This window comes from Sapajus apella, unplaced genomic scaffold (genome assembly GCF_009761245.1).
Source record: "Sapajus apella isolate SASKATOON/1434 unplaced genomic scaffold, GSC_monkey_1.0 scaffold19, whole genome shotgun sequence".
NCBI classification, from domain to species: Eukaryota; Metazoa; Chordata; class Mammalia; order Primates; family Cebidae; genus Sapajus; species Sapajus apella.
This window is the reverse complement of record NW_022436959.1, coordinates 15594804-15609006: the sequence shown is the minus strand read 5'-3', so window position 1 is coordinate 15609006 and position 14203 is coordinate 15594804. Positions and strand designations below refer to the sequence as shown.

Sequence of the window (14203 nt, the reverse complement as noted above, 5' to 3'; positions counted from 1 at the left end):
TATATATATATATATATATATATATATTTTAGTAGAGACAGGGTTTCACCGTTTTGGCCAAGCTGGTGTAACACTCCTGACCTCAAGTGATCTGTCCACCTCGGCCTCCCAAAGTGCTGGGATTATAGGTGTGAGCCACCACACCTGGCCAGAAAGAATCTTGAAAGCAGTGAGAGAGAGAGATGACTACTTACCTGCAGGGGGAAACAGTTTGAAAGACAGTAGGTTTCTTATCAGGAGCCATGGAGACCTGAAGGAAATGGCAAAATATTTTTCAGGTACTGAAATAAACTGTTAACCCAGAATTCTCTACCAAGTGAAAAATGCCCTTTATCAATAAAGGGAAAACAAAATATCAGATGAACAAAAAATAAGATAATTTACCACCAGCAGACTGCCTTTAAATGAACCACTGAAGGAAGTTTGTAGTAAGGAAAGGACCTAAGAAGGAACCTTAGAACCTCCTATTCTACCAAGAAAAATATAATGGGCAAAAATGTGTGCAGTACAATAGATTTCTTCCCCTTCCCTTGAGTTTTCTAAATTATATCGATGGTGGAAGCAAAAATATGTAACACTGTGGTTCCAAATGTCTGTACAGAAAAAGGATTAAGACCAATATGCTATACATAGAAGAGTGTAAAGGTACCAAAAGGAAAGTAAGTTTTATCATTTCTTCTTTTTTGCCTTTTTAAAATTGTAGCAAAATATGTGTTATGTAACATTTGTGATTTCAATATTTTAAAGTGTTCATTGACATTAAGTACATTCACAATGTTGTAAAATCATCACTACTATCTACTTTCAGAACTTTTTCATCATTCTAAGTAGAAAATTTCTGCTCATTAAACAATACTCCTCATTTTCGTCTCTCCCTGACTCTTGGCAACCTTTACTTTCTGTCGCTATGAATTTGACTACCCTAGGTACCTCATATAAATGGAATTATGCAATTATTTGTCCTTTGGTAACAGGCTTATTTCATGTAACATAACGTCTTCATGCTCTGTGTTGTAGCATGTTTACAATTTCATTATTTTTTTATTGTGGTAAAGTACACATAAAAGTTATCATTTTAGCCATTTTAGGTGTATAGTTCAGTAGCATTAAGTACATTCACATTGTTGTGCAACCATCATTACCATCCATCAGCAGAGTTTTTTCCTTATCCTAAGCTAAAATTCGTTACCCATTAAACAGTAAGTCTATCTCCCCACCAGCCTCTGCTAACCACTGTTCTACTTCCTGTCTCTATGAATTTGGCTACTCTGGGTACCTTCTATAAGTGGAATCTTAGAATATTTGTCCTTTTGAGACTTGCTTGTTTCAGTTAGCATGTCTTCAGTTTCATCCATGTTGTGGCATGTGTCAGAATTTCATTCCTTTTTAAGACTGAATAATGTTCCATTGTATGTTCACTTGACTGTTGGTGAATGCATGAGTTAATTCCATGTTTTGGCTACTGCTATGAACATTAATGTGCAACTATCTGTTTGATATTAAGAACACCTGGATCATATGATAATTTTTTGTTTAACTTTTTGAGGAATCGGTAAACTGTTTTTCACAACAGTTAAACCGTTTTGCCTTTGGACCAGCAATTCAGAAGGATTCCAACATTAATACATTCTCACAAACACTTGCTACTTTTCTTTTTTAATAATAACCATCCTGATGGCTGTGAAATGATCTCACTGTAGTTTGATTTTCATTCCCCTGGCTGATTAGTGATGTTGAACATCTTTTCAAGTACTTATTGGCCATTTTTATATCTTTGGAGAAATTTCTATTCAGCTTCTTTGCTGATTTTTGAATTGGGTCATTTGTTGTTGTCATAGGATTTTTAGAAATATATTCTGAATACGAAGCCCTTATCAGATATATTAATTGCAAACATTTTATCTTATTTTGCATGTTGTCTTTTCATTCTGTTGATAGTGTCCTTTGATGGACAAAAGTTTTAAATCTTGATCAAGTCAAGTTTATTCATGTTTTCTTTGGCCTGAGCTTTTATTTTCACACCCAAGAAATCATTGCCCAATTCATTGAAGATTTTCTTCAATGTTTTTCTCTAAGAATTTTATGATTTTAGCTCTTTTGATTAGGGCTTTGATCCATTTTGAGTTAATTTTTGCCTATTATGGTAAGTAAGATTCCAGCTTTATTTTGGATAACCAGTTTTTCCAGTACCATTTACTGAAGAGACTGTTCTTCCTCCATTGAATAGTCTTGGCACTCTGGTCAAAAATCATTTGACTTGGCTGGGTATGGTGGCTCACGCCTGTATTCTCAGCATCTTGGGAGACCAAGTTGGGAGGACAGCATGAGACCAGAAGTTCAAGACTATCCTGGGCAACACAGGGAGACCGAATCTCTAAACCCCTCCCCCACAAATAAGAAAATAGTATCATTTGACTATATATGTGAGGGTTTATTTCTGGCATGTGTGTTCCATTAACTTATGTATGCCTCTCCTTATGCCAGTAACCCCTAGTTGTGATTACTGTAGCTTTATGATAGTATGAATCCTTCAAATTTGAAAAGAACAAAATTGTTTTGACTGTTTAGTATCCCTTGAGATTCAATATGAGTTTTAGCATGCATTTTAAAAATATATATTTCTGCAAAAAATACTGAGTTTTTGATAGGGGTTACATTGATTGTATAGGTTGCTTTGGATAGCATTGTCATCTTACCAGTATTAAATCTTCCAGTCGACGAAACCAGAACGTCTTCCCATGTAGTTATGTCTCCTTTATTTCTTTTAGCAATGTTTTGTAGTTTTCAGCATGTAAGTCCTTTGTCTCCTTGGTTAAGTTTATTTCTAGATATGTTTTTGAAATTTTATTATGATTGGAATTGTTTTTTAATTTTATTTTTGAATTGTTGGTTGCTAATGTATAGAAATGGAACTGATTTTTCTGTATTGATTTTTTGCATCCCAGAACTTTGCTGGATTTATTAACTAATAATTTTTTAATGTATGGAATCTTTGGAGTTTTCTACATTTAAAATCATGTCATTTGAGAACAAAGATAATTTACTTCTTTCTTTCCAATTTGGATGCCTTTTATTTTTCTTGCCTTATTGCTGTAGCTCTAGCTTCCAATACTGTGGTGAGTTAGAAATGGGCACCCTTGTCTTTTTCCTGATTTTAGGAGAAAAGCTTTCAGACTTTCACCATTGAGTGTGATGTTAAGTGTGGGTTTTTCATAGATGACCTCTACTGTGTTGAGGGTTTTTCCTGACATTCTTAGTTTATTGAGTGTTTGTAGTATGAAAGGGTATTACATGTTATCTTTTTCCTGCCTCAATTGAGATAATCATGCGTTTTTCCCCCCTCCTCTTACTATCAATGTGACGTATTATTTTGACTGATTTTCATATTACTAAAGCATTCTTGCATTATGGGAATAATTCCACTTGGTCATTGTTTATAATTCTTTTAATAAGCCACTAAATTCTGTTGCTAGTTTTTGTTGAGTCTGTAAAAGATACTGGTTTGTAAGGGATATTGGTCTGTAGTTTTCATTTTGACGTGTCTTTATGTGGCTTTGATATTAGGATAGTGCTTGCCTCATAGAATGAATTAGGAAGTGTTCCCTCCCTTTCAATATTTTGGAAGAGTTTGAGAAGGATTGGAGTTAATTCTTCTTTAATGTTTGGTAGAATTCACTAGTGACACCATCTGGTGCTGGCCTTTTGTTTGTTGGGAAGTTTTTGATTACAGATTCAATCTCTTTACTAGTTAGATCTACTCAGATTTTCTGTTTCCTTGTAACTCAGTCTTGATAAATTGTATATCTAGAAATATGTCCACTTCATCTATGTTATCTAATTTGGCATACAGTTTTTCATAGCATTCTTCTATAACCCTTTTTATTTCTGTAAAATAGTAATATCTTCACTTTCATTTCTGTAAATTGAGTATTTTCTTAGTCACTTCAGCTAAAAGTTTGTCAATTTCATTATCTTTTCAAAGAAATAATTGGTTTTGTTGATATTTAAAATTGTTTTTCTGTTCTCTATTTATTTCCACTCTAATCTTTATTAATTTCTTCCTTCTGCTAGCTTTGGGATTCATTTGCTCTTCTTTTTCAAGTCCCTTAAGGTATAAAGTTAGGTTATTCATTTGAGACAGTTACAGCTATACATGATCCCTCTTAACACTGCTTTCATTTAATCCCCCAACTTTTGATATGCTGGGGTTTCTCTCCCTACTTTTCTCAAGGTATTCTTAATTTCTTTTGTGAGTTCTTCCTTGACTCATTGGTTGTAGGAAGTAAGATTTTATACTTCACTGCAACTGGTGAAATGACAACATTTGGCAGCAATAAGTAATATATATAACATAATGCCTATATAATGTAATGCCTAGAAAGATACACTTGAAACTGTATACGTATATCAAATGTAATTCTAAAAAATAAATAATTACAGAAAGGCAAGAAAAAGATGAAACAGAACAAACTGAAACAAAAAATGTAGTAAACTTGAGCTCTAACATAATAATGACATAAAATGTAAATGTTCTGAATAGAAAAATTAAAAGATACCATTTGGCAGAGTAGGTTTTAAAATTGTGATCCAACTGTATGCTTTCTTCCGGAAACTCACTTAATATAATCATGTAGGCAGATTAAAAGTGAAAGGGAAGAAACAGACACATCATGCAAACACTAATAAAAGGAAAGTGATATGGCTATAAAAATGCCACATATAGTAGGTTTTATAATAAAGAAAATTACCAGAACAGAACATTATATAATAACAAAAGGGTCAGTCCACCAAGAAGACAGCAACCCTAAATGTGTATATAGTGAAACAACAGAGCAGCAAAATATGTGGAGCAAAAACTGATAGGACTAAAATGAAAAACAGACAAATCCACAACTCTAGTTACAGACTTTAATACTCCTCTCTCAGCAATTGAAAAAACAGACAGAAAATCAGCAAGGACATAGAAGAATTTAATACCATCAACCAAGAGGATCTGGTTAACATTATAGAACATTCCATGCAACAACAGCAGTATTTACATTCTTTTCAAGTGTCAGTGGAAACGTACCATGATAGGTCATACTCTGGGCCATGAGACAAACCTCAGCAAACTAAAAACAGTTGAAATCATATAGAGTACGTTCTTCGACAATGGAATCAAATCAGTAGAAAGATAACAGGAATACTTGGAAACTAAACAGCACATTTCTAAAAAATCTTTGAATCAAAGAAGTCTTAAGGGAAATTTTAAAAATATTGAATGAAAATGAAAATGCAACATAAAATTTGTGGGAACAGCTAAATCTGTTCTGAAAGGAAAATTTAACACATTACATTCATTCAAAAAGGAAAACCTTAAGCCTGTAAGTTCCCACTGCAAGAACCTAGAATTTGTTAAAAAAGAAAGCAAAATAGATACAAAGCAACAAGAACAGAAATCAATTAAATTGAAAACAAAAACAGAAAAATCAAGCTAAGAACAGGTTCTTTGAAAAGACAAAGCTCTACTAAGACTACAAAGAAAAAAAAGACAAATTGCTGAAATCAGAAATAAAATTGACCACCACTACAAACTCTGCAGACACAAAAGGAATAATAGGAAATACCAAGAAAATCTCTCAAAACATGCAGGAACTGGTTTATACACTAATTTAACAACTTAGATACAGTGAACCAGTTCTTCAAAAACACATCAGTTATCACAATTCACCTAATATGAAATAGGTAATTTGAATAACACTATAACTATTATAGAAACTGAATTTGTAGTTTAAAACTCCCAAAAAGGAATGTCCTGGTTCAGATTGTTTCACTGGAGAATTCTATGAAACATTTCATTCATTTCAAAATGAACACCAATTCTATATAATCTCTTACAAAATAGAAGAGGAGGGAACATTAATAACTTTGTTATGAAGCTAGTATTTACTACCCTGATGCAAAAACTGGACCAGTTAATGGAAAAAGAGGAAACTGCAGACCATTATCACTTATAAATATAGACGTAAAAATCCTAAACCAATTGTTAGCAAACAGAATTCAGCAACATATAAAGACAATTTTTTTGAAAGTTTTAATTTCATTATTTTAAAAAATATTTATTGTGTATATTTGAAGTTTACAATATGATATTATAGGATGTATGTAGACAGTAAAATAGCTACTGTAGTGAAGCAAATTAACATGTTATTTAACAAAAATTCTGGCCATGCGTGGTGGCTCACACTTGTAATCCTAGCACTTGGGGAGATTGAGGCAGGTGGATCACTTGAGGTCGGGAGTTCAGGAGATCAGCCTGGCCAACATGGCAAAACCCCGTCTCTACTAAAAATACAAAAATTAGCCGGGCATGGTGGCACGTGCCTGTAATGCCAGCTACTAGGGGGCTGAGGCAGGAGGATTGTTTGAACCTGGGAGGCGGAGGTTGCAGTGAGCTGAGATCGTGCCACTGCACTCCAGCCTAGGCATCAGAGCAAGACTCCATCTCAAAAAAAGAAAATTCCAAATATTTTATTTGGATTTCCAATAATTTATTAGCTGTAATTCTCATGTTGTCCGTTAGATCTTTAGACTTGTTTATCCTACAAAGCTGCTGCTTTGCATCCTTTGACCTACATCATTTCCCCATTTCCTTCCTCCCCCCACCCAATCCCTAGTAACCTCTGTGACATTCTTTATCACTGTATATTTGATCCCCCCTTTTTTTCTGTTTTTTTTTTTTTAATTCTGGGGTCCATGTGCAGAATGCGCAGGTTTGTTACAGAGGTATACACGTGCCATGGTGGTTTGCTGCATCCATCACCCTGTCATCTACATTAGGTATTTCTCCTAATGCTATCCTTCCCCTATCCCACCACGCCCATGCTATCCCTCCCCTAGACCCCTATCCCCTGAGAGGCCCCAGTGTATGATACTCGCCTCCCTGTGTTCATATGTTCTCATTTTTCAGTGCCCACTTATGAGTGAAAACATGTGGTGTTTGGTTTTCTGTTCTTATGTCAGCTTGCTGAGAATGATGGTTTTCAGCTTCATCCATGTCCCTGCAAAGGACAGGAACTCATCCGTTTTTATGGCTGCATAGTATTCCATGGTGTATATGTGCCACCTTTTCTTTATCCAGCCCATTATTGATGGGAATTTGGGTTGGTTCCAAATCTTTGCTGTTGTAAACGGTGCCACAGTAAATGTACATGTGCATGTGTCTTAATAATAGAACGATTTATAATCCTTTGGATATATACCCAGTAATGAGATTGCCAGGTCAAATGGTATTTCTGGTTCTAGATCCTTGAGGAATCACCACACTGTCTTTCACAATGGTTAAATTAATTTACACTCCTACCAACAGTGTAAAAGTGTTCCTATTTCTCCACGTCCTCACCAGCATCCGTTGTCTCCTGATTTTTTAATGATCACCATTCTAACTGGCATGAGGTGGTATCTGAATGTGATTTTGATTTGCATTTCTCTAATGACCAGTGATGATGAACTTTTTTTTCATATGTTTGTGGGCTGCATAAATGTCTTCTTTTGAGAAGTGTCTGTTCATATCCTTTGCCCACTTTTTGATGGTGGTGGTTTTTTCTTGTAAATTTGCTTGAATTCTTTGTAGATTCTGGATATTAGCCCTTTGTCAGAGGGGTAGACTGCAAAAATTTTTTCCCGTTCTGTTGCTTGCTGGTTCACTAGTTCATTGTTTCTTTTGCTGTGTAGAAGCTCTTTAGTTTAATTAGATCCCATTTGTATTTTGGCTGTTGCCATTGCTTTTGGTGTTTTAGTCATGAAGTCTTTGCCTATGCCTGTGTCCTGAATGGCATTGCCTAGGCTTTCTTCTAGGGTTTTTATGATGTTTGATCTTATGTTTAAATATTTAATCCATCTGGAGTTAATTTTTAATAAGGTGTCAGGAAGGAGTCCAGTTTCAGTTTTCCACATATGACTAGCCATTTTTCCCACCACCATTGATTAAATAGGGAATCCTTTCCCCATTGCTTGTTTTTGTCAGGTTTGTCAAAGATCAGATGGTTGTGATGTGTAGCGTTCTTTTTGAGGCCTCTGTTCTGTTCCATTGGTCTATATCTCTGTTTTGGTACCAGTACCATGCTGTTTTGATTACTGTAGCCTTATAACATAGTTTGGAGTCAGGTAGCATAATGCCTCTACCTTTTTTTTTTTTTTTTCTGCTTAGGATTGTCTTGACTATGCAGGCTTTTTTTCTGGTTTCATATGAAATTTAAAGTGGCTTTTTCCAATTCTCTGAAGAAAATCAATGGTAGCTTGATGGGGATAGCCTTAAATCTATAAATTACTTTGGGCAGTATAGCCATTTTCGTGACACTGGTTCTTCCTAACCATGAGCATGGAATGTTTTTCCATCTGTTTGTTTCCTCTCTTATTTCCTTGAGCAGTGGTTTATAGTTCTTCTTGAAAAGGTCCTTCACATCCCTTGTTAGTTGTATTCCTAGGTATTTTATTCTCTTTGTAGCAATTGTAAATGGGAGTTCACTCATGATTTGACTCTTTGTCTATTACTGGTGTATAGGAATGCTTGTGATTTTTGCACATTGTTTTTGTATCCTGAGATTTTGCTGAAGTTGCTTATTGGCTTAAGGAGATTTGGGCTGAGATGATGGGGTTTTCTAAATATACAATCATGTCATCTGCAAATAGAGACAATTTGATTTCCTCCTTTCCTAATTGAATACCCTTTATTTCTTTTTCTTGCCTGATTTTCCTGGCCAGAACGTCCAATGCTATGTTGAATAGGAGTAGTGAGAGAGGGCATCCTTGTCTTGTGCCAGTTTTCAAAGGGAATGCTTACAGTTTTTGCCCATTCAGTATGATATTGGCTGTGGGTTTGTCATAAATAGCTTTTATTGTTTTGTGATACGTTCCATCGACACTTAGTTTATTGAGAGTTTTTAGCATAAAGGGCTGTTGAATTTTGTTGAAGACCTTCTCTGCATCTGTTGAGATAATCAGGTGGTTTTTGTATTTGGTTCTGTTTATGTGATGGATTATGTTTGTAGATTTGTCATTACATGTGCATGTGTGTATGTATTATATATAATATATAATATACATACATATACACAAATATATGTTTCTTAATATCCATGTGTCCATCCACACTTAGGTCATTTCTGGATCTTGGATGCTGTGAATAGTGCTGCAGTGAATGTGGGAGTGTAGATATCTTTATGAGATGGTAATTTTATCTCCTTTGGGAATTTACGTAGAAGAGGGAGTACTTGGTCATATGGTAGTTCTAACTTTAACCTCTTTAGGAATTTTCATACTCTTTTCCATAATGGCTGTAGCAATCTACATTCCCACCAATATAAAGGAATTATATACTATGTTAAAGTGAGATTTATTCTAGGTATGCAAGGCTAGTTCAATATTTGAAATCAGTGTAATCCTCATATTAACAGGCCAAAGAAGAAAATCCCATGATTGTGTTAATTGATGCAGGAAACAAATTTGGCCAAATGTAATACTCATTTGTGATGAAAACTCTTAAAAATAGGAATAAAGTTCATAAACTTGGTAAAGAGCATCTACCCAAAGCCTAAATCACATTATACTTAAAAGGTGAAAGACTTTCTTAAGTGCCAAACACATAACGAAACATGTGCCAACCACAACTACGTACTCAGTGTCTCCACTGAGATAGTTCATACACATCTGAAAAATCACATTCAGATCTGTATCCCTGCTTTATCCCTCCCCAAACCTACTGTTGCCTGCCTCTCCAACTCATTAAATGACCATATGATGGGCTACATAGTGAGAAACGTTTGAGTCATCTGTAATCTTGCTCACTTTCTCACAACAAACATCCAGTTCTTTTGGATATGCCTTGAAAGTATATCCAAGTCTTGTCTGTGACTTGGATTATTGACCTTGACTCTAAACTCCCTTTCCCATCTTTGCTTTGTTAGTTTATTCTCTACATGACAGCATGAGTGCCTTTTAGATACTAAGTCAAACCATGGCTTTTCTCTAATTACAATGCTTCAGTAGCTTCTCATGATGTTAATAAAGGCAATTATTCAGTGTTCAGAATATAGAAACATTCTTATAATGATTTCTGAATAATACTGGTATATCATTTATTCTGTAATGTGTATTTATTGAGAAACAGTGATGTCCTGGGAACCTCATTAAATATTGGTACTGTAATTGTGAAAGAAAATAAACCTGGCGGTTATACTCAGAATCCAAGGGAGAATGTAGATAGGCAGTTATTAGATAGGTGCCCAGTGCTGGGGTATGAAGAGTACAGAGTGTTCTGAGAGCATTTGCCCAGGGCCCCTTTCCAGAGGAGGTGAAAAATAAACTGAGAACTGTAACATAAATAGAAATGAAGCAGGTGAGAAGTGGGTGAAGGAGAGAGACAGAATGTGATAAAACTCTGTGGCTGGATTGGGAGAGGTGGCAGAATAGTTAGGAGCAGTAAGTGGCATATAGACTGTATAGGGTCTTATTTAATACATGATGCTAAGACCTTTGGACGTTATCACCAGAAACTGACAATTCTGAATTGAGATTATGAGTTAAAGTATTCTAAGTAAGAGAAGATACAAGAGTTCTCTTTTAAAAAGATTATTTAGGCTGCAATTGGAGGATGAATCAGAGACAGGACTAGAGGCAAACAGAGTAGTTAAAAAGTGGTTAGCAGAAATCCAGATGCGCAATAATGGTGGCCTGGCCCAAGGCATGCCCGGAAAGATGGAGAATAGTAGAGGGACTCCAGAGGTAGTTAGAAGGCCATTCCAGAGGCAGAAGAACGCTTGACAGAGAAGTCAAGGAGGTTGCCCAAGTTTCTGTTAGGGTGTAGAAAAAGAAGAGGAGCTTTGTAGAGAAGATAATGAGTTGAGATATGTGCTTGAACAAATTAAGTGTGAATTTTCTATTGGACTTTCCAAGGGAGAGGTCCCATGTGCAGTTCTAAATTTGTTTTCAGGAAATGAATGAGACTGGAGGGAGGTGAGGGAGAGAGATCAGGCAGGGAGACTAGCATGTTTTCCTCTCCCCGAGATGTTTCTTTCTAAATGTTCAGTTAATGTTTGGGGACTTAAGCTGTATGTTCTCTGTTACCATAGTAAGACGAGGGATGTTAGGCTTGTTAAAACTTGTTGGGAAGTTGTGTTTACTTTATTAGCCAATGATTCTTGAATGAAGAGTTTGCTTGACTGTAATTCAGAAGTGGAGACTTCCTCTTGATGCTAAATACAACATTGTGGTGTATGACATGTAGCGTCCTAGAACTTTGTTGTTACACTGCTTTTCAGTTTGTGTGAAATTCAGCACAAGGTGGTCTCTATTTAGGTTGCTATAACCAAACACCATAAACTGGGTATGTTATACATGACAGAAATTTTTTTTTCATAGTTTTAGTGGCTGAGAAGTCCAAGAGCAAGGCTCCAGCAGATTCAGTGTCTGGAGAGGGCTACATCCCAGTTGATAGATTGCATTTTCTGGCTGTGTCCTTACTTCGTGGAAGGATGAAGGGGTCTCTCTCAGGCCTTTTCTAGATGGGCACTGATCCCGTTCATGAAGTTCCCACGCTTATTACCTAGTCACCTCCCAAAAGCACCACTTCTTGATACCATCACATTGAGGGTTACGATTTCAAAATATGAATTTTGCAAGGACATAAACATTCACACGCTAGCAGGTATATTCCTTCAAAGAAACATAGCCTCTAGGATCTGGAACCAGGCTGCCTGGCTTTAAATTCCAGCCCTGACATTTACCAGTGGTGTGATTTTAGGTGGATCACGCAACTTCTCTGAGTTTGTTTTGTCACCTATAATGCAGAAAAAATTACTACCTCCATCAGATGTTGTAAGAATTGAGTTAATCATGCATTTAGAACAGGATTACTTATGTGCTAGCTGTCATTTATTCTATTACTGTTATTATTCTTAATAGATGGAGGCTCAGCTTACAGAGGGGGCAAAGGTCTTCATTATGAGAAATCTGTGGTGTGTACCTCAGTGGCCTTTTGACTGTAAAGCACCAAAATGTTTGTGAAATCCAGGGACGACTTTACTGGAGACTCAATTGTGATGCAATGAACATGATAGTTATTCTTACACCGTTTTATTGTTTCTAATTATGGAGTGGTGGTTATGTATTAGGAGGAAACTGAGGGATGTTAACTGTGTGCTAATAAGAAGTTGGGAAAATGTAAGAGTATTTGTTTTCTCTGTATCACAAATGATGTTTTCATACCTGTGGATTTCACTTCTCACATGAAGAAACAGTGTTTCCATGTAGATTTTCCACTGCTTGCAGAAACAAACAAAACCCTTCCTATTTAAGTTTATAGATGGATTAAAGTTATAATGGGGATAGGTTTTTTCTTTTCTGAAAAACGTCACTTTTTCATTTATAATCAAAATGGATTGGGAGAAGGAGGAGAGACTGAGGCTTCTATGTGAGCATGCGGGCCACAGCACTGCTGTTGGGGACTGAGCCACCGAAAGGATTGGGAAAGCATAGGGGAACACTGCTAAGCTTTCAGTCTTTCAGTAAGGTGGTGCTTGCACAGTCAGTCAGCTATAGCTCTTCTTTATTTTCCCTGGAATCCTGCTATGAAAAAATAAAGTCACTTGGGGGGGGAGGGGCTAAAATAAGGTCACACTTGTGTGATTGCTGTTTTCACTATTGGATTCTTTCGAATACACTAATATTTTACTTTTAATTTTACAGGAATTTGAAAGTGATTATGTCGCGTTTAAGTCCAAAACTCTGGATTTTGACAGAAGGCTTGGGACAATTGTTTGTGAAGCTTTCTTTAACTGCAGTGGCTTAGAAGCTGCATTTAAGGTTAGTTCTGAAGAAGCTGTCATAAAAAATGTTTTACTAATGAATAATACAGTCTGTTAGATGAAAGGGGTAAATTATGATTCAAGAAAAGTACTAAATAGGTTAACTAGTCAGGTTCCCTTCAAATTGAGCTAATTGAATAATAAACTTTGAATAATGTACTAATGAATAATGACACTTTGAACAATATTATTTTAGGACATTCAGTTGCTTTTCTTTTCTTGCATTCACAGTGTTTTAGCTCTCATTACCTTCACAGCAAGTTTGTCCTGGCCAATGAAATATTGATTTAAAATTAAGTCACAGTAAAAAGTGAAAAATACCTTAATTCTGGAATTTCTGTTATTTACCATTGTTTAGATTCATTAGGTTCATCTGTCTATTTTATTATTCTGACTGAAACAAATAGCAATTTATATACTGTATTTACGCAGGCATAAGACATCATTGATTATCAGACACACCATTATTTTATGTACCAATAAAGAAAAAATACTGCCAAATAATTATGATTTCATTGATTGCATAATGTATTTCAGTTGCAGAGATTTTGAAACGTAAAAGTATGCTTGTCACAGAATTGATGAAATATGGTTAAGAGTTAAATAAAGAAAAGTAACACGACAGTGCCCCCAAATGAAAGGCTTATAATATGAGGAATAGAAACACCATGTAAAACTTGCTTGACAAAGAAATAAAATTACAAATCAAGTATAAGTTAATAATTAGATGATATCCCCAAAGAGGAATGGAACTTTCTGTATCAAAAGAAAAAGAGCTAAGAAATCCTGGGTATAATTCACTGAGAATGGCAGTGCCAAGCAATGTAGCAGACACAGATTTTTTTAAAGATAGTGTTTGATTTTGACCTTCAAATGAATTGGCTAGTCAGTGATGAAGCCACCAATGTTCTCTGGTCCCAGTCAAGCATTTTAACATGAAGAATTCATGAGGATCTGGATAGGAAGAATCAATATGGTGAAAATGGTCTTACTGCCCAAAGTAATTTATAGATTAGATGTTATCCCAATCAAGCTACCATTGACTTTCTTCACATGATTAGAAAAAACTACTTTAAATTTCATATGCAACTAAAAAAGAGCTCACATTGCCAAGACAATCCAAAGCAAAAAGAACAAAATTGGTGGCATCATGCTACCTGACTTCAAACTATGCTACAAAGCTATAGTAACCAAAACAGCATGATACTGGTACCAAAACAGAGATATAGACCAATGGAACAGAACAGAGGCCTCGGAAATAGCGCCACACATCTACAGCCATCTGATCTTTGACAAACCTGACAAAAACTAGCAATGGGGAAAGGATTCCCTATTTAATTAATGGTGCAATGGAAAACTGG

At 35.6% G+C, this 14203-nt stretch overlaps 1 protein-coding gene across 1 annotated transcript in view; it reads left to right on the top strand.

Moving 5' to 3' along the window:
- Nucleotides 1–14203, top strand: part of DNAH11 (dynein axonemal heavy chain 11) — a 406504-nt gene that overhangs the window by 46853 nt on the left and 345448 nt on the right. Inside the window, exon 9 of the mRNA XM_032287021.1 lies at nt 12724–12840. Within this exon, the coding sequence (XP_032142912.1) occupies nt 12724–12840 (117 nt within the window). The remainder of the gene's footprint in view (nt 1–12723; nt 12841–14203) is intronic.